General features: G+C 26.7%; 2 protein-coding genes and 1 long non-coding RNA gene across 8 annotated transcripts; 2 read left to right on the top strand and 1 right to left on the bottom strand.

Annotated features, from left to right (window-relative positions):
• Positions 1-281: 281 nt before the first annotated feature.
• On the bottom strand, positions 282-14,394 carry LOC114131461 (uncharacterized). Of its 4 annotated transcripts, none has more exons than XR_007605529.1 (5): positions 14,240-14,394; positions 12,651-12,746; positions 5,113-5,435; positions 4,963-5,042; positions 282-725 (listed from the first exon to the last, which is right to left on the bottom strand). XR_007605529.1 is itself a non-coding variant. In XM_027996682.2 (3 exons), exon 3 carries the CDS (start codon positions 723-725, stop codon positions 339-341), a length of 387 nt encoding a protein of 128 aa, XP_027852483.1. In that variant the 5' UTR covers positions 4,963-5,042; positions 14,240-14,393; the 3' UTR covers positions 282-338. The 4 variants fall into 4 exon arrangements, 1 of the variants encoding a protein (XP_027852483.1); XR_007605527.1 differs by having other exon boundaries at positions 12,637-12,746; positions 14,240-14,393; XR_007605528.1 differs by lacking the exon at positions 12,651-12,746 and having other exon boundaries at positions 14,240-14,392.
• Positions 1,734-5,038, top strand: LOC126551617 (uncharacterized). Of its 2 annotated transcripts, none has more exons than XR_007605530.1 (3): positions 1,734-3,538; positions 3,682-4,285; positions 4,942-5,038. It is a non-coding gene; the product is annotated as an uncharacterized LOC126551617 (long non-coding RNA). The 2 variants fall into 2 exon arrangements; XR_007605531.1 differs by lacking the exon at positions 4,942-5,038 and adding an exon at positions 4,438-4,710.
• LOC114131460 (uncharacterized) lies at positions 6,429-18,797 on the top strand. 2 transcript variants are annotated; one of them, XM_050205524.1, is made up of 5 exons: positions 6,429-6,908; positions 7,752-7,897; positions 9,007-9,127; positions 16,673-16,793; positions 18,366-18,797. In XM_050205524.1, exons 1-3 carry the CDS (start codon positions 6,579-6,581, stop codon positions 9,089-9,091), a joined length of 561 nt encoding a protein of 186 aa, XP_050061481.1. In that variant the 5' UTR covers positions 6,429-6,578; the 3' UTR covers positions 9,092-9,127; positions 16,673-16,793; positions 18,366-18,797. The 2 variants fall into 2 exon arrangements, with proteins under 2 accessions (XP_050061481.1, XP_027852479.1); XM_027996678.2 differs by having other exon boundaries at positions 6,430-6,908; positions 9,007-9,123.
• The last annotated feature ends 1,037 nt before the right edge of the window (positions 18,798-19,834 follow it).

Below are 19,834 nucleotides of genomic sequence, written 5' to 3'. Positions count from 1 at the left end.
TTTACTATACAATATTCTAAAGTATGACCTGATATAAACTTGTCTTCAAAATTAAATTTTTTTTTTTTTAGTGATAAATTGAGTAATCACATTTTTTCTACATACATTTTTTTATACTATTGTATTTTAGACGGTAAAAATCGTAACCTAGCCTTAGTTGATAGCCTAATGTAGTACTATATAAATTAATATTTATTTTTTTACGTCATGTAATTTTTTGTTATTATGTAGTATTTTTTATAAGACATGATTTAATAGGGACAAGATAAAACAGATCTTGGTTGATGGCATCACATTGATTTTATTATTAACAAATATATATTATATTATCATACTTATCATATATTGTTTGAACATTCAGGAGACGGTTCCTGTATTTTTTGTCTCGACGTGGAGACATTGTCCTCGTCAGCGCACTCGAGCTGCTTACTGGATTTTCGTTCGGTATTTAGAGAAGAGTCAGCTATAGCCATGGCCGCAGCCTCAGCTCTAGCCGCAGCTCTAATTTCACGACGTCTCGCGCGTGAAGGCTGTTTAAATTTTAATCTGGGTCGGCGCTTCTTTAACCGAGAATTAGGTTTAATTTTTTCTTCTTTGGTTTCATGTAGTTCTGGTGTGATCTTTAATTCTTCGTTTATCTTTGCTTCGGTAGTTTCCAATTGTTCGTTTTTCTCAATTTCGGTTATTTCCAATTCTTCGTTTGTCTTAGCTTCGGTAGTTTCCATCTTCGAAATTTCATTGGGAACAAAAAAGAAACAACGATAATTATTCAAAATGTTTAAAAATCATTCATTTAAAATATAAGTGTATTATTATTATTATTTTGGTATTCGGGTGTATACCTGGTCTATATCGGGAAATATGATAGGTATACCTGTCATATTCTTATAAAATATGTATAAGATATATTTTTGTTTTATTTTGTTACTAGAAAGTACCTGTTCACCGAATCATTAAGATATAAATAACGTTAACAGCCTTACACACAATACTATATATAATATAGTATTCATATTATACTATTGTTTATATATGTTTATATTTTGTTAAAAGCATTAGCCCGTAAAATAAATTAAAACAAAACAAAAATACCTACCAAGACTTCTTATATTTTGGAAAGGCGTAAAAACTACATAAGACGTATGAATATATAGGTATATATATTATAATGATTATTTATCGGTTTAATTCTCATTATTTAAAATGTATTAAGAAGACGCATAGGTACCTATATGTTATCTTCGTCTTACAAGTGCGTAACATAGCACATTTAGCAGATCATGTTTCGCTTCGTTAGTTTAAAAATTATAGAATGAATCGATTTCTTACAAAACTTGATGTTAATAGAACATTATCAGTGTTTATATGTTGGTTTATTTAAGATTATTCAGTTTTTATGTGAGTTATAACCATAGCGCGGATTGGTATGCGCATTTGCATATTTATTAAGGTTGACCGTACATGATATGCTAAGTGAACATACAAATTGTTTCATGACATAACGATTTAAAAAATGAAATTTTTTTGCATGTTTCCACAATTTTTCTATTTTAAGGGTTTGTTTTACAATTTTAATTGCATATTTCGATTTTTTTGTTTTTTTTTTAGACTTTTTTTTAAATATATAGTATTATATATTATTTTCTATTATATACAATGTAAGAAAAAAAATGATATTTTTACAGTTTTGTTTAATTTAGTATCAAAATAAATTAATTGATATATTTGTTGGTACCTATAAACGGTTTTCTCAAATATGGCCTAAGATCAATAATCGGAAAAATAAAATACGCATACCAAGTTAAGAAAATATCGATTACGACAATGATTGACATTATTTCACTATTGTTAAAATGTTCAAAAGATACCCAACTACCATAAAAAACCAACATATGAATACAGATAATGTTAAATAAAGTTTCATAATAAATCAATTTACTCTAATTTTTAAACTAACAGAACTAAACGTGATTTGCTGAACGTAAATTAGGCATGTTACGAACTTTTAAGACGGGATAACAAAATATCCTAACGTTAAAATATAAAAATATTTTTTTACATATTGTCTTAACATTTCTAAAAAACAATTATACGTCTTTAATAGTTTTATCATTATAAGTTTTTACTTCTTTTAACGATAACACACTTGTTTAAATTCATTTTTTAAAACCATATATTATTTTTGAAACATAAAATTCGAAATTCGGACGAGTAGTTTATGAGTTATACCTTTGTACATTCAGAAATTCTAGTACATATTTCCCTAATACATTCTAACTTAACAAGTGTTTAAAGTTTTATAGTCAGCTGAGTAGAAGACCAACATTTTGCGGTGTCTCCCCGTATCAGCACTCCACTTGCCAAAACTGTATATAATATTTGTATGAATTTTGAATTTTATGTATTAAAATACTCCAAATAAAAGTAAAAACCTTAAAAAATTATAACGATAAAAAATATTTTAAAAAAAATTGTTATATTTTAACCGTAAATTATGAAAAATAAATGCTTTTTAAAAGGTTATTAGATTTTATAATAATGAGTGTTATTTGATTAAAGAATCACGCGGTATATACTATATACCTACTATATATACCAGCTGGGATCTCCAACCTACGGCTCTCGGGCCGAATCTGGCCCGCCAGCGTTTTTGAACTACCCCGCCAAGCTAATTTATGTTTTAAAAATAATATATTAGTATATAATATTATCTATTTTTCAATTTCATTATCTCCTTATTCTTTAAAAAACGTTGGTCCGCAATGAAATATCTTTTTCAGATTTGGACTGCCGTATAGGTTCGGCTCTGCGTTAATTAACAGGCGCAAAACGTATTTCGTGCGATCGGACGGAATTTACTAAAATATACTTCAATCATAATATGAAAAATACGTAAAATAATAAAATTCAATAGATAAAAAATTATAATATTTACAAATAATAACTGACATTTTTCTTGAACACTTGCTCCAAACGTAATCGTCGACTGCTAGGTAATATCATTGATTATCTATGAGACCACCTCTCTATTCACTCATCAATGACCAGACCAATTCACTGGGCTTAGAGACTTGAAACTTTTTACAGAGGTTCCTTAAACAATGTAGGGGCGCACTAATGCAACAATTTTTCAAAATTCGATTTTTAAGGGAGTAAAAGGTTTTTTTTTAAAAGTTTATAGAGATTTTATATAGCTATATACCTATAGAAGCTACAGTAACTCTAGTAACAATATAATGCCAAGTGTTTAAAATGTATTTGGAATTGAGACCAAAACATATAAAGTCTAAAAACCATATTAATCACAGATATTTATCCATTTTTATTTTATAATTCGTATAAGTTGACCGAGTAATACCTAAGTATTTTATGATTAAATATACACTTTCGAATTTCAATATAGTTACTTCATGTCTTTAATATTAAAGTAAACACTAACACTCGGCCTATGAAAATGTCAAAAATGAAACTACGTAATACACGGGCAATGCCATATCGGGACAGCTAGTATAATACATAGTATTATATATAATCAATGGTATTAGTTTATTATAATAAAAACCACGAACTCAGAACTAAGATATACTTATTAGTATTATATTATGTATATCTTAGTCCGTGATATAAACACACAATCCATATATTGATGTACAATTTACAAATAAACATTTATTTTTGCAGATTTCATTTCCTTCAGATTAAAATTTAAAAAATTCTTTCTTAGTGTACCAGTGCATGGTGAAATTATAATATTAACAGTCTATCCTCAAAATTTCAAGTCGATAACTCTAATAAGTTCGGCTCTGCGTTCGATTATTTATATAAATTTGATTGATTATTAATAGAGCTCGGAAAAAGTATCGAAATATGCCATATAAATGTGCAGTATAAATCATGAAAATATGCAAAAAAAAATTTTATTTGCTTAAAATTTACAAATTAATTAATAATAATAAATAAATAATTTCTTAACAAATAATTAATTACTTAAATAATTATTAAAAAAAAAAGTAGGGAATTTTCTGAACAATTTAATGTATTTTTAAAATAACAAACAATAGATTTTCCACAAAGGTTGCAAAATACTATTTTTTCATTAGTAGTGAAAACCTCAGTGTTTTTGTTTGCTGAGGAAATCCAATCTCAAATTTTGTTGCAAATCGAACTTATTTTCGACATATTCACAATTATGGACAAAACGACAAACGATGTATAACTGTGTCTGTGTGGTATGTCAATAACTGACTAATACAGCAAGAATGCAAGATCAATATTACGATTAAAGGTATAGACACAACAGTCAACAACACAAACGTTGATTGTAATCGATTATTCATTTTATATTTATTTCAGTTATTATTTCTACTTGACAAAAAATTAATTTATACATTTTTTTTTTAAATTTTCGGTTTAATATTTCATATTTCATACTTCAAGTTTTGTAAAAATACGCAAAACTATACAATAACCATTAAATATGAAGAACTGTGCAAAAAAAAATTTCACCAGTATCTTCAAGTTATTATAATTCGTAAAGATTACTGACAAAAATCCAAAAATGTGAAAAGGAAAAAAATATGCAATTGCATAGAAATATTAGAAATCCGGGCTCTAATTATTATTATTGTCAATTGTCATTATATTAATTAATATCGGTTTAACACGGATTTAATGTATTTCAATTATTATAATCAGGCGCGGATCCAAGGGTTAAGCTAACATGTTATATATATATATATATATATATATAATTATTAATTATACATACATATGTATATATTTACTAAAATTATACGTTTTGTCGTTTTATAATACAATTTACTCCCCCCCCCCCATTTCATATTTCTAGATCCACCGCTTATTTTAAAATTTTATTTTTATTTTACATAATTTAAATGATGATAGTATAATATATATTTTATTACATGCTATACTATGCAGGTTTATATATTTCAAACCTACTTGAATTAAACGAATTGTCAGGAAGATTTCCACTTCGGCAACTGTTTGACACGTACTCAGGCGCTGTACACGAAACACACCTGAAACAAAATATAAAGTTATTCATGTTTTTCATTTTATTTTAAACAAAGACAGAGGCTGGTGGCTTACGTGCCGAAACGAAGGACCGGTAGTTATGTGAAAACTGGCAGTTACAATGGCAGCGGGTTAATGGTTTTGACGTGCACCGTATGTGTACGTACTCGTACGGATAATTTTATAATACAGTACAAAACTACTCCCAACTTCACTGTGCCACAACGGTTCACTGCCAATCGATGCGATCCTTATGCAAATCACCCCCACCCATTGCCCATACCTAAGTAGGGCTACTGGTTATAATATGAAGTCTCGTTTTCCTGGTGTTGAGTGGCACGCCGGTCTCATACGACTGGTGTTCACGACAGCAGCGGAGGTATGGAAGAAATCTCGAACTATAGTACAAAATATAATATTATTAACTATTAACTAATATTATTAACGTTCCTCCATTGATTGACGGCAAAACATGCTAAGGACAAATGCACAACAAAGGACGGACAGTAATAATCATTGTGACGTGCATTGGCATATTGTCCTGTTGCAGGAAGCCCATTAGGTTTTAACACGTTGAGTGACACAGCATTTATATGATGGGTATATACCATGGACGATGGACCATATACCCGTATATTATTACTCTGTGGTATATAGTATATACTATATAGTATAGGTATACAGTGAATTTCCGGGCGAAAATTGAGCCGCGACGCCGACGGTCAACTACGGTCGATATCGCGGTTCCGCACGCCCGACAAAACCAAAAACGATAAACGAGCACTCTGTATTGCTATTCTTAGATTACTAATTTATTTAGGTACTAATAATCTGCAGTATCAAATTAAAATAATTTTGTCATCAAAAAATGGGTACCTATTAAAATAAATATGTAATAAACGCTATGCAAATTGTAAATATACAATGTATAATATAGTCTTATTTATCTTTACTCTAACTTCTTGTTATAACACATTGAAGCAAAATACACCCATAGGTATACATTATTAAAATAAACTACCTAATATTATTTTTTTCAACAAATTAGTGACAACATAAATAATAGGTATAATATTATCATATTATTGGAAATTGGACCACATCGTCGTCATTTGGGAAAAAATAATTAATAATACCCACTAAAAATAGCTACACAAAATCCAAATATACCGATGAAATCATGAGATCCTACTGGTAAATTGTATGCCTAAGATTTGAAAATTTAATACCAGGTTCCTACTAGGATTACTGGAATTATAAAAATAAAATTGTGAATAAAGTCATATTTCTATGAATATTTTTATGAACATTTGACGTTTAAATTTTAACATAACAAATCATGACAACACGTAGTATAAAATATATACTATTTCCGTGGATACGTATTAACTGTCATTTTATTGAACTGGTACTGTATTGTCTATATTATAATAATAATAACTAATTTAATCTCAACATATAAACAATATTATGTTCAATACCTATCGCTTACACACACACATATATATATATTAACTGATATACACGTTATATTGTACGTAATGGAACTCACGAGGAAATTCGGATTTCTGAATCTGACAGTTCTAGAACACTTCACGGACATGGACCTTGTGCATGTTCACTGTAAACAACAAATAAATCTATGCGGAATTCATCATATAAGATCATTGGGAAAACTTTTAGTTGCCCAATCGGAAATACTGAAAAACCGATCACATCGTCTATACTACGTGCTACATAAGTTTAATAATATGATATTGCCACTAGACGACAACATCGCATTTGATGTGTTCCTCGATTGGTTTTTATACAAAAGCGTGAATAATGTATATGCAGTCGTTGAAAACCTCACAACGACAAATTTCAAAAAAGTTAGTTATACTTAATAGTTAATATTAATAAAACGCAAAAATATTTAATAGTTATTATATTTCTAAACTTCTAAAGTAAAATAATAGCGTAGGTATCAAGAATTATCAAATATTTTAAAATAATAGCGTTTTTGATAAAATTTCTGGGGGGGGGGGGGGTGAAAAATAAATTTAGCTGCAATAGGTACTGTAGCTGCTACAGTACCTACAGTGTAGCACAAACATATGTATAAGTGTACAAAAATATATTGTTTTCATCATCTTGCCGAAGACTAATCAAGCCTACTTACATTATATTGTTGCTAATGTAAAATTATGTATAATATAAGATTTTTATAATATTCACTGTTAATAGTTAATTGTCATTATCATTATTAGTTTTTAATATTTACAATAGGTGTTAACAGTCCAAAGCACTGTCACTCCTATCACTCCCTCAATATCACTGCTGCTTCAATAGTGTAAGGTATTCAACTTTCCCAAAATAATTAATTTTTACGAATCATATCCATATACTTAAATACATTTTTTTCTCCACATAAATTTTTTCTAAAAATAAATAAATACAAACAAACAGCCATTTTCTACATTATCGGTTATTTATTTCAGATGTGATAGTTACCCATTTATATTTTTCCATGATAGAAATTGTTCTTTAAATTGTGGTACAGGTACCTATGTATTATAAACTATAATAAAGTCATATACTATTAGGCATTGTTCGCAGACTAACGATATTATCAGTTACGTTTCTGAATTCTGACACAGAAATGTCAAAACAACGCTACAAAATAAATTTTCATAAATTTTATGTATGACTTATGTAAGATATCATTTACTTAGGTAGTTACATTACACCTGAATCAAATGCCCAGATTAGATTTGGACTCGGCTAATCTTAGTTTCAAGCAAACGATTTCCAAACCATTTAGTCACCGGCCCATGGAACCGGAATTAAATTCACCAGATGGACCGCCTTCTAGCAGACAGTAAGAAAAATAATAATCGTAAATAATCTATTTTTTGGTAAATATTAGTTAACTACTTGAAAAGTCATGCGTTGTATAATAAGTATATGAGTTAGGCATACAATATTAGTTAGATAGGTATGGATGTCCTATGTAAAAGAATATTATATACGTTTTATTTATCCTAAGCCAAATTGTCAATACGTTCAGACCTCATTCAATTAAAAGTTTTGTTTTACATTTTAAGGATATATAGTACTGCATTTTTTAAGTGATTTAAATATTATGTTTTATTACATACAAGAGTGTAATGTGTATAATATTATATGTAGGTACCTATATTTCTATATTGTGTTCATCACGATAGTTCACTTATATAATACCACTATTTTCTTTTGTGCTGTTGTGCAGCACAAACTGCAATCACCCGATGTGTTATTTGTATTATGTATATTGTATGAATTATATTTATGAATTATGAACACTTTATATTCATCAATAAAGATGTTAGCAGAGGAGTAGTATTGTTCACGCAGAGCCTCCTCTGCTGTCGGTTAAACAGGAAAAAAATTACATAATATCTTTACTGTATATACCAGTGGTTGTCAACCTTTTTGGGTCCACGGCTCCTTTTGATTTTGAAATAAAATATACGGCTCCCATACGAACATTTAAAATAAACAAATTTACATTACTTATAATAATTTTAATCTAACTTTATTTAATGATAAACATGTAATTAGGTATTAATAATAGGAAACATTTTTTTACATACAATTAAAAAATTAATACATTAATAATAATTACACATGCAACATGTAATATGTATTGGTGCGCCGAAATTTTATTTTTAGTTTCTATTGCGAACGCGGCTCCCTTGATAATAACCGGCGACGCCCGCCCCTGGGAGCCGCGACGCACAGGTTGAAAACCCCTGGTATATACTATATAAGAATACATGTATATTTTTATTCTTTGACATTTCATATTTTCACCTTATTGACACACATTTGGTTAGGAAATGGACCGAATGCTATGGTCTTAAAGCGAGTAAAATGAGCGTCAACTACAGTTAAATTATTAATTTATACTTATTAATCAAACGGTGAGTATTCCTATATTTGTTGTAGATCTCGTGGTTCCATATCGAATTCAACTACATCAACTATTAGTAAAAATGTATCCAAAACATCCAAAAATGAAGAAGCAGCATAATGATGATAAGAACAATCACACCAAACAATAAAGTAGGTACTAATATTATATAATATAATTTATTATGTGTAACTACTATTAAATGATTGTATTGAGTCAATGTTTTACAATTTTTAATAATAAAAATATAATTAAGATAATTACGCTACTATAAAATATAGTATATAAATTAAAAACAGTGTATTTGTAATAAATTTGGACTACCGTTGTAAAACGGTTCGTTACTAAATTCTTTGTCAAGTACTGATTCACCAACCTATATAGTTATTTATACTCTAGAGTCTAGATTAACTTATAGATAAATCAAATTTAGCTTGACATTTTTCCGTTGTTAATTAATAAATATAGACTAATACATTAATATTATGTTTATAAATTACATAAATAGTATCATAATTAACTAGATATAACTTTCTAATTATTTTGAAAATATCATCAGCAGGGCTCGGATTTTATAGCACTAAAATTTAATAAAATATGCGCTATAATATGCCCTAAAAACACAACAAATAGCAAAAATGAAAATTTATTTTGTTCACAAATTAAAAAATTTATATTTATAAATTAATACATTAAATTTTTTTTTAAAAAAATGTAAATAATAAAAAATAAAAAAAATGATAAAAAATTTATATTACAAACTTTTTTTTTAAGAATATTAAGTAGTACTACTTGAATTTGTTGATTCATTAAGCTATAAAATATAAACGCTTTTTGAGTATGGTTACTATTCAAAATTGTCATATTGTCATGTTTCATAGTTTCATACCATATAATATAAATTAGTTTTATGAAAATACGAAACAAAAGTTATATTAATATATCAAATTAGCCAAAATGACACCAAAACTTAAAAAATAGCACTAAAAGATAGAAATCCTTAAAACATGCAAAAAATAGCAAAATTAAATTTCATATTTGAAGTCTCTGGCATACAAAACAAATTTATAGTTTACTCTGCTATTTTTATCTGTATCTAATAAAGATTAGCAAATGCTATAAAATCCGAGCCCTGAATTCATTAGTAACACCTATCTTCAAAAGTAACTACCTACCATCTATATTTCTATGTAGTGCAGTCAACACAAATTATTGACCTATTTAAACGATTTTTTTTTTTTTTTTTTGAAAAAATTTTAAACTAAAATTGTTGTCATTATATATTATATTATAAAATATTATAGGTATTGATAAAAATTTCAGTAAAAAAAAAATCACTCTGTATCCGTATCCCTTATTCTCTACTCTTAATTTGATCGATGCAAATAGTGGGCTATTTTTTCTATGATAAATTATTTAAGAATAAATAATAAATTTACACAAATACACGATATAATATGCATTACCTAATATTAATTAATCATCGCCACCAACGCTTCCGTTATTATAATGTACAGTTTCTGATTGTCGTTCACACACACGCACACGTAGGTATAACTTAGGTCTTAGACTAATTTGCCACATGTGTATCTTGGCCAGGCAACCATAACAATTATTTTTATGACTTGGGTCCATATTCTGTTTGAAAATATTTTCTTAATATTTATTTATTATATTTAAATGGAATGAAACCCAATAACAATTTTTATATTTATTACAGTAGTAGGATTTACATTTATGTAATATGTAGACTAAAATGACGATAAAAATAGTCGCAAAAACACTTAAAAAAAATAAGAAAATAATACATTAAGATAATAATAATAAAAAATTTCTTACATAAAAAATAAACTATAAATAATAGACAGTGTTAGAGAAGTTACTGTTTTTTGGTAATTAAATTAAATGATTAATTCTTTATCAAAATTGTAACTAAATTATTTTTAAGTTGCTTTTTTTTTATTTGGTCAAGTTACATTTCTTTTGAGTTTAAAAAGTAACTCAATTATAATAAAAGTTCCTTTTTTTTTCAAAAATATCAACGGATATTAATATAACCATGTGTTCAATACAACAATACATAAACTAAATATTAAATGATGACAATCAACAATATGAAATTATTAACAAGTACTTATTTTGCTGCACATTAAATATTAAACTTTTTTTTCAAATTTATTTTAAACAAAAGTGCATTTTCAAAATAATTATTGTCACTAATATTAGATCACTTTTTAGTGCATAAATTAAACCAAATAAAGTAAAGAGTACTACAAAAATATACTACAAAAAAGTAGGTAACTCAAATAACATATAAATTACTTACAATAAAATGTAATTAAATTACCATCAAATTACTTAAAAAGTAATTTCGTTAAAGTAACTTGTAACTTCAGTTAAGTTACTCCCCAACACCGATAATAGATAATATAGGTAATTACAAAAACCATCAAAAGTATGAAAATTAAATAAATCAACATGGACGACCTAATTTTATTAATCTATTTATAGGCGAAACAAGTGTATAATTTCTCCTTTGAAATGGAATGTAAAACATTTTTTTAGAACTAGTTTGACATCAAGGAACATTGAAACATTTAAGTCTGAAATCCCATAAAAACCAATAAGCTATGTTCACTAAATTATCCTTCAGCACATAATTTTCTAATTGTAAAATTATATAGGTACTTGATTGTACAGAAATTAAAATTGATACTGTCTATAGCTACACAAAAAGCCACTTTTAGTCATTAAATAAGATTAATAGGATTGAGCACTTATGAGATAGTGGCGGTTATGAACTGTCACAAATTTCCATATATCGGTTCTAGCGGTCAAATACATACTAACGATAAAACAAACATAAAGATTGGTGCTATAATACCACAACTATTCATATTCCATACACAATTTATATTAAGTTAAAAAAAAATAGTACATGATTGTTTTATAATAACATTTTATTATAAATAAAGGTTGTTTAAATATTGAAATTTATCCAATAAGCAAATGTTTACTAGTTAAGAAAGTTTTTTTTCAACTTCTTTTAGCAGGTTAGGTTTCATATTTTTAAAATAACAGTACTGACGCATGCACATAGTAATATAGTATGAAAAAATATGTAACATAATTTCAATTTTATGCTCAGTACAAGGAAAAAAAATCATTAGCCATCAACTGGCTTAAAAGGTACAATCATTGCACTTTTTGCATTTATTGCAATTTTGTTGATGTTGAATTGGTAAATTATTAGAGATACCTATATATATATATATATATATACCTACAATTTAAGTACCTAATTTAAAATAAAATAAATTAATGCTTGTGTAGCCAGTTTAACATTAATTTTGGCCATTGTATCTAAATATAAATGTCTATTTGTGATTTTTGGACATACGTAGAAAATATTATTTGTGTTACTGTTGAAAACTTCAACATAATGCCACCAACTGATACATTTTTTTTCAGAAGAAATCTATACAAAGACAGAAAAGTTCTGATAAAACGTATAACGATAAATATTAAAAATTTAATATTAAATAACCTATTTCGAACATTATGATGAGGTGAGGTGCATCAGAAAATAAATAAATTTTTTTTATTGTATCCATAGGGTGAGTAAAACAATACTATTTTTTATGCCACTAATAACTAATTCTTACCACACTTCGCGCACCTTTCACTGCTCTATCAGAAACAATCCCATTGACTTTAGCTCTTATGTTTTCTAACATTGATATAGCTTGCAAAATTAGTTGAACAAGTACAATACCTATTAAATAATCAAAGGAATAAAATTATAACTCAAGTAAATATTTATACATTAAGTCTGAATGTTAAATTCTACAGACTGTAATGAAGTTTTAGCTTTGCCATATTCACCTGTCTTATCTGAATCATCTTTTACAAAAAAAAAAAAAATAACTTAAAAAAATAAAATCCTAGGTAAAAATCCTCAATTAACACGTGACAGTATTTAAATAATGAGTACATATATATTTTATTTAGAAACAATATCATAACAAAAGACTTCAATGTATCTCAATTCATCCAACCAAAAAAATATGTTTTGGTTTTGATACATGGTCTGATGATGTATATAATTCTGTTTTCAGACAAATTTATTCAGATCTAATAAAAATGTGTAATATTCTGTACGGTTTTATTAAAAAATGATTTAACTCCCTATTTTGAAAGATTTATTATTACAGATGAAGATGTAACAATAACATGAAAATATTTGAATAGCATTCAAATTGATATTAAAAAATTGGAATTACAATCAAATGTTATTTTAGACCACCATACCGTAGAAAATGTAATTTTAAATTTAGCTAATATCACTTTATGTTTAGGTACTCTTATTCCAAATCAATTAGTTAAATACAAACCAAATACTGGATATACTGATTGTAATCGTAAATTTCATCATTCAAAATGTTTAATTGTTATAAAAATGTCTTCACATAATAATTATAAAGTAGAAAAATGCAAATCTTGTGTTACTTTAATAAGTACTAGTATCAAAAAAAAAAAAAAAAGAAACTTAAGGGTACGGAAAACTAAGTTAACTTATACACGAATGCACATAAATGTTACTCTTTCTAAGACAGAAAAACTAAAACTTCTTAAACAGCAAAACAAGATATGTAAACAATACAAAAAAAGAACTCAAATTCAGCTTAAAAAATTAAAACAAAATATTTTATAGTATAAAACAAAATTTAATAACATAGATAATAAAATTATATAAGAGAATTTAAGAAACAAATTTTCAGAAAATCAAAAATTAATTATATAAGAAGTAATCAGGTCATCAAAAAGAAAGTGTCCAAGAGGTAATCGTTACACTGAAGATAGGGTTACAGTATGATGTATGTTTTTACATATAAAATCACCATCAGCCTACCTATAACTTTTTACAAACTAATTATTGCCATTACCGTGTATCAGAACTATAAAAAGATATTTAGCTATGATTTCAAATACATGTAGGTTTTATAAATGTTTATTTGAATTATTTAAAAAGCATTTATCTTTTAAAAAAGATCATCAAAAACATGGGATCTTATTCATTCACTTTCTCACGTGCAGAACATAAAGATTACCTATGTTATTTTTTAGTCAATAAAATATTATATCAGTACGCAAATGCGACAGTACACGAGACAAACAAATTAGGATAAATCTAAAGAAAACCTAAAGAAAAAAAAACTATCCAAATTTTGTAAAACATAATAATTGTACACTACTAATTTAATTTACCTGTAAGATCAGGATTCTGAGCATTTTCAATTTTTTCACATTATATTTTTAAATATTATTTTTAGGTTTTCATGTTTTCTACTTTTACATGAATAAAATAAATAATATAAGTCAACTGTCGAGTACAAATGATAAAAAAATGTTCATCTTGTTTATCCATGTTTTATCTTTGAATGAGTTATGATAAAGTAATTGTTCCTTTATCATGGAATGAGTTATAAGTTATCACTGAGATAGATAAGAATATACTGGAGCGCGGACTCGCCTATGCTCGTATGTTACGAAAAACGGGCCGACGTATTTTTCGTTACCCCCACTCCTGTATGGAAAGAAATTGAACTGCCATACCAATAACATTGAAAGACTACACATTTTAACTTGACACAACTTTGGGATAAATGGTCATATTACGTGAACTTTGGTATCAAAATTTTTGTTTTTATGTGTACTTCAAACTTGTATTTACAACAAATTAAAATTAAAATAAAAACTCTGAACATTTTTATTTATTTTTGTAATAACTCAGGTTTTTTGAGTGGGAATCTAGATATTAAAATTAGGGTTTTAATTGAATACTAATTTATATTTTATTACAACAGTTATAGAATCTATTAATTGCAATAAACAGCATGATTTTAAATTAAAAATTAAAAATATATTTATCAAGACTACCTACATTAAATTAAAAATATAATAATTAGATAATATATTATTCACCTATGAAATTGAATAGATTTTAATTTACTTTCCTTGTTCCAACTCTTTGTACATCCAAAGGCCGAACATGACAAAACCATTTTTATATGGAAATTAACTTAAACTCTCAATTACTTTATATAATTATAATAAAATGTTATTAGTAAATACACAAAACAAAAATAGTGAATACTATGCATGAGATAAGCGTATTAGATTTTCTAATAGTATATTCTAATATTTCGAATAGTTAGCCTGCACAACATCAGAAAACAATGCCTTTATTATGATAATTATTTTTATTTATTTCAATTATTTGAAATTTTTTACCACCTTTAAACATTTTTTAAAATTATATACTCGTACAAATAACATCTATTTTATTTTATGTTATTTTTATTATGATTTCTCTCTTATAGATACTTCAAATGTATATTTTATACCTATAGTTTAAAATATTTGGTGTATTATTTTATTTAATATTATTATGATAGAAAAGTATATACAAATTATTAAACGAATATTTTATATAATATATATTATAAATAATAAAATACCTATGTCAAAAAAAGTGTTACATAATTAAATTGATGTAAAGGTACATTATAAAATTAAAAAAAAATGTATTTAGTTGGTACTGGGCTTTTTTTCCAAGATTCATTATAAATAATATAAATTATAATATGGTATCGCGTGACGAGTATTATACTATGTATACTACAGCGTGGACAATTTTGTTTTTAATAAAAATGTTGTTCAGAGTTTTTATTTTTTGTAAATACAAGTTTGAAGTACACATAAAAACAAAAATTTTGATACCAAAGTTCACGTAATACGACCATTTATCCCAGAGTTGTGTCAAGTTAAAATGTGTAGTCTTTCAATGTTATTTGTATGGAAGTTCAATTTCTTGCCATACAGGAGTGGGGGTAACGAAAAATACGTCGGCCCGTTTTTACATCATAGTCCGCGCTCCAGTATACTCTTATCTATCTCAGTGTAAGTTATTAAAATACAAATTACTACTAGAGCGCGCCACCAGAGCGGGACCAGATAATAAGGGCACTATTTAAATTGATTTGTGTGTAAATTGGTTGGAGTAATATCTGTAGTTCCACAAAACATTTGTTCCAATGGTTATTTGTTCCAATAAAGTTTGGAACAAATGACTAAGTACTGGAAGAAATATCTTTAGGAACGTATAATAATAAATTAATACATTTTTGAACATTTAAACTAATATCTATTTAGTCTTGTGTTTTGCTTAAAAAAATAAATTAATTAAAATTAAAAGTTAAAATTTATTGCTGTGCAATGTGCATTTGGCATATGAAGTACAATATAATATTATGATTTGTTTGGATTCGGCCGCGGCGTGTGTATACTCTTGATAAAACGTTATCACTAATGAAGCTCCACTGGATCGTATTGATTGTTACATCAATGTCTTTTCGTTTGTAGTTTTTGACCTCGTACCCGTGACAATTAATCTCATTTGTCATATTCGTACGAAACTACGAAAGTCTTGCCCTGTGTCGAATTAGTTTGAGTATAGTGCTTGTACCTACATGTTTGTTACATGCATCTAGCAGATTTGATATAAAACGACTTAAATGATTTCGAGTTGTCCGGTTTGTTATTAGTTGTCACTTATCATTAGTGGTTTGTACCCTTTTATTTTACATTGTGTTAATATATTCGTATGTTTAATTTCTTGTATTGGTTATTTGTTTATAGTGAAGGAGTAATGGAGCTATGTGAGGATCCTTGACAGACAGGCGTCAACCCTGGTTAAAGAGTACACTAGTCGACGTTTAATAGCAAAGAAAAGATTAGAATTTCTCTACTGATGCTAATGGTGAGCATAATGTTGTATTTATTGGTTTATTATTTATAACTGTATAAGTTAAGGAACAAGACTTCTTTCCGGAAGACCTTATTTTTGCAATTTCTTTTTTTTTTGAAAGGGGGTGTTTTAACGAGTTAAAAATGATAGTGCTAAATTAAATTAGCTGAAATAATAAGTTTTTGAGTTATGACGTATGACGTTCTTAAGTTATGCGTGTGTATATCGGCACTCGTCGTTACGCTCCACAAATCGAAAATATCCCTCGACTTGCTATGCAACGCCACCACAAGTAGGCATTGGGTTAAAAAACATATTAGGGTACCTACTATTTTTACAATTCATAACATTAAAAACAGTAAAAAAAAAAAAATTCAAAAAATTAAATTATTAATCGCGGCATTGAAGTCACTGGTATTGAGGTATTAATGTGTATACAATATACAGTAATAATTGTAAATCGTCATAACTTAAAAACTAATTATTTCCACCAATTTATTTTAGCACCATCGGTCTGAACTAGTTAAAAACACATCTTTTCAAAAAAAAAAAAATTTGAAAAAATAAGGTCGCCTGGTAAAGTAGTCTTATACCTAAGTTATGATATTATTACCATACCTAAATCTGTAATACTAGAATACAGACATACCTACAGTGAGTATTGTATTTACCATTTAAATTTAATTATGCTGCTGTATGACGGATGATATCTTAACGAATGTAAGCCATATAGGCATGTTCCTATAGCTAATTACCTAATTATCTAACAAACTTAACAATACCTAGCATTATTCGTTAATAGAGGTCTTAGTATTGTTATAAGTCTAAGTACCAATAGCTAAATATTTACATTTTATACACTTATATATACATATATATTATAAAATCTATTATATATATATATATATATATACAGATTGTTTCTTTTATCAAACAACACTCATTACCTATCTCAAAAAGTATTGACTTTTTTCATAATGTATGATCCTTACTCTTCCATATTTTTACCCTTATATTTATTAGGTAAATCAATATCAACTTATAATTTTCAAATGACAACTTATACTTAAAATTTTATAAATTAATTAGGCTATTTTTTTGTTATGAATTATTACATTCAAATTTTCATTTTTCATTAAAATGTATCTGTTGATGAGATATAGTACTTCAAAGTTGGGTAGTTTTGGGAAGTTAACTGGTCATAATAAAACTTATGAATTATAAATACTAGAAGCTATATTATGTAATAAAATCGATATCGTTCGACCCAAGGTATTACGTGATAATTTTGGTGCCTTATACTACCAATCTATCTACAATAACACATGATTATATTATAAGGTACCTAAAACCTAATTATTACATTGTACTTTCTAAGTCTGTAGTGGTGTCGTCTATTTAACTTGACTTGACTGTTACAATACAGATTCTATTAAAGCATGGTGATATGCCATCAATGATCAATACTTCTATAGTATTGTTGTGTAGGATTGTAAGTTAAAGGAATGTTCATCAAATATAATATGATAATGTATGTTAATTCAATATTGATGACAAATATTCAATGTTCTCTGTTGGTTTCAGATTATGGAATTCTTAGTAGAAAAAATTTTGGACAAAAGGTGGAGGTATGGTAAAATAGAATATTTCCTTAAGTGGGTAGGTTTTTCTGATAATCAAAATTCATGGGAACCTGCGAGAATCTTCATTGTGAAGAGTTAATTAAAGATTTTGAAGAAAAATTAGAAAAATTTAATAATCAATCAGAGCATAAAGTCGACGTACATGTATATCCAAAAACATAGGGAATCGTAAGAAAAATTATTGATGCTGCTCTTCATATAGGCCCAAAAAGTTTTTTAGTCAAGTGGCAAGGGATAAGAGAGCCAGATTTAATTATTTTAAATAAATTAAATAAAATGTACCCACAACAGGTTGCACTTACAAATCTCAATTACATGTGTAAATAATATATATTATGATAAAAAAAAAAATAAATAATTTTATGCTATTATATTATTTCTATATAAAATGCATAAAATTTATATTTTTGATTGTCTTTATTTGTTAAAATAATTATTAAATTAATTAATTATTAACATTGATAAATATAATTTGAATGCATATAAAATATGTTAGTTTTAAAAAATAAATACTGCAGCTAGTTAATATTTAAAATATAATTGGTTCATGTTTATAATACACAATTTCATAATATTCAGAAAATTAAAAAAAAAAAATGCACCAACTTAAAAATTCATATTAACCTTGTAACCGTTTGATGGCAGACTTAGGTTAGATTGTATGTTCTCTTCTGATGCTACCAATCAATACATTTTTATAATTATTACTGAATAATTTATGATCCTATCACCATAATATATTTCAATATTTGTAAAATTAAAATACAGATGATTAAAAACTTTACACAGAAAAATAACTTAAGAATAAAAACAACAAAATTATAATTTAAAACAAACAATATGGTTAATTTAATCAATATATTTTATTTAATTGCAATAATTGCAAAATATGTATTATTATAATATAGGTACTTATATACTTTTATTCATGTAAATAAATAAATTATTTATCATATTATACAGGTTGTTTCAAATTTCATCATACAGGAGATTTCAGTTGACCTATATCACAACTTAAACCTTTTAATCTGAATTCATTTGATATTAATTATATATATATTTAAATTATTATGGAGAAGTTTGAGGGGTAATTTTTCAAATTTAAATGGGTATCTACATTTTATGAATATGATTCGTGCAAAGTTTAATTTGTAATAAATTGTGATGGGTTGTTTACAATAATGTGTTAAGAATTGAAGCCATTGTGGTCAGAGCAGCGAAGGAAGAGTTGCATTCCCACTCAAAAAAGGAAGAAAAATTAATTATATCATTTAGCACAATATAAGTTGTGGGGGATTGTCCCATAGTGTAATGTGTTTGATTATTGTAGTCACTGATGAAAATTTAAACGCTCTAAAGTTTTCACCACAAAAATCATTCAAAATTTACTTCCTAACAGGACATAAAATG

This window comes from Aphis gossypii, chromosome X, assembly GCF_020184175.1.
Source record: "Aphis gossypii isolate Hap1 chromosome X, ASM2018417v2, whole genome shotgun sequence".
Taxonomy (NCBI): domain Eukaryota; kingdom Metazoa; phylum Arthropoda; class Insecta; order Hemiptera; family Aphididae; genus Aphis; species Aphis gossypii.
This window is presented reverse-complemented; position numbering and strand designations above follow the sequence as displayed.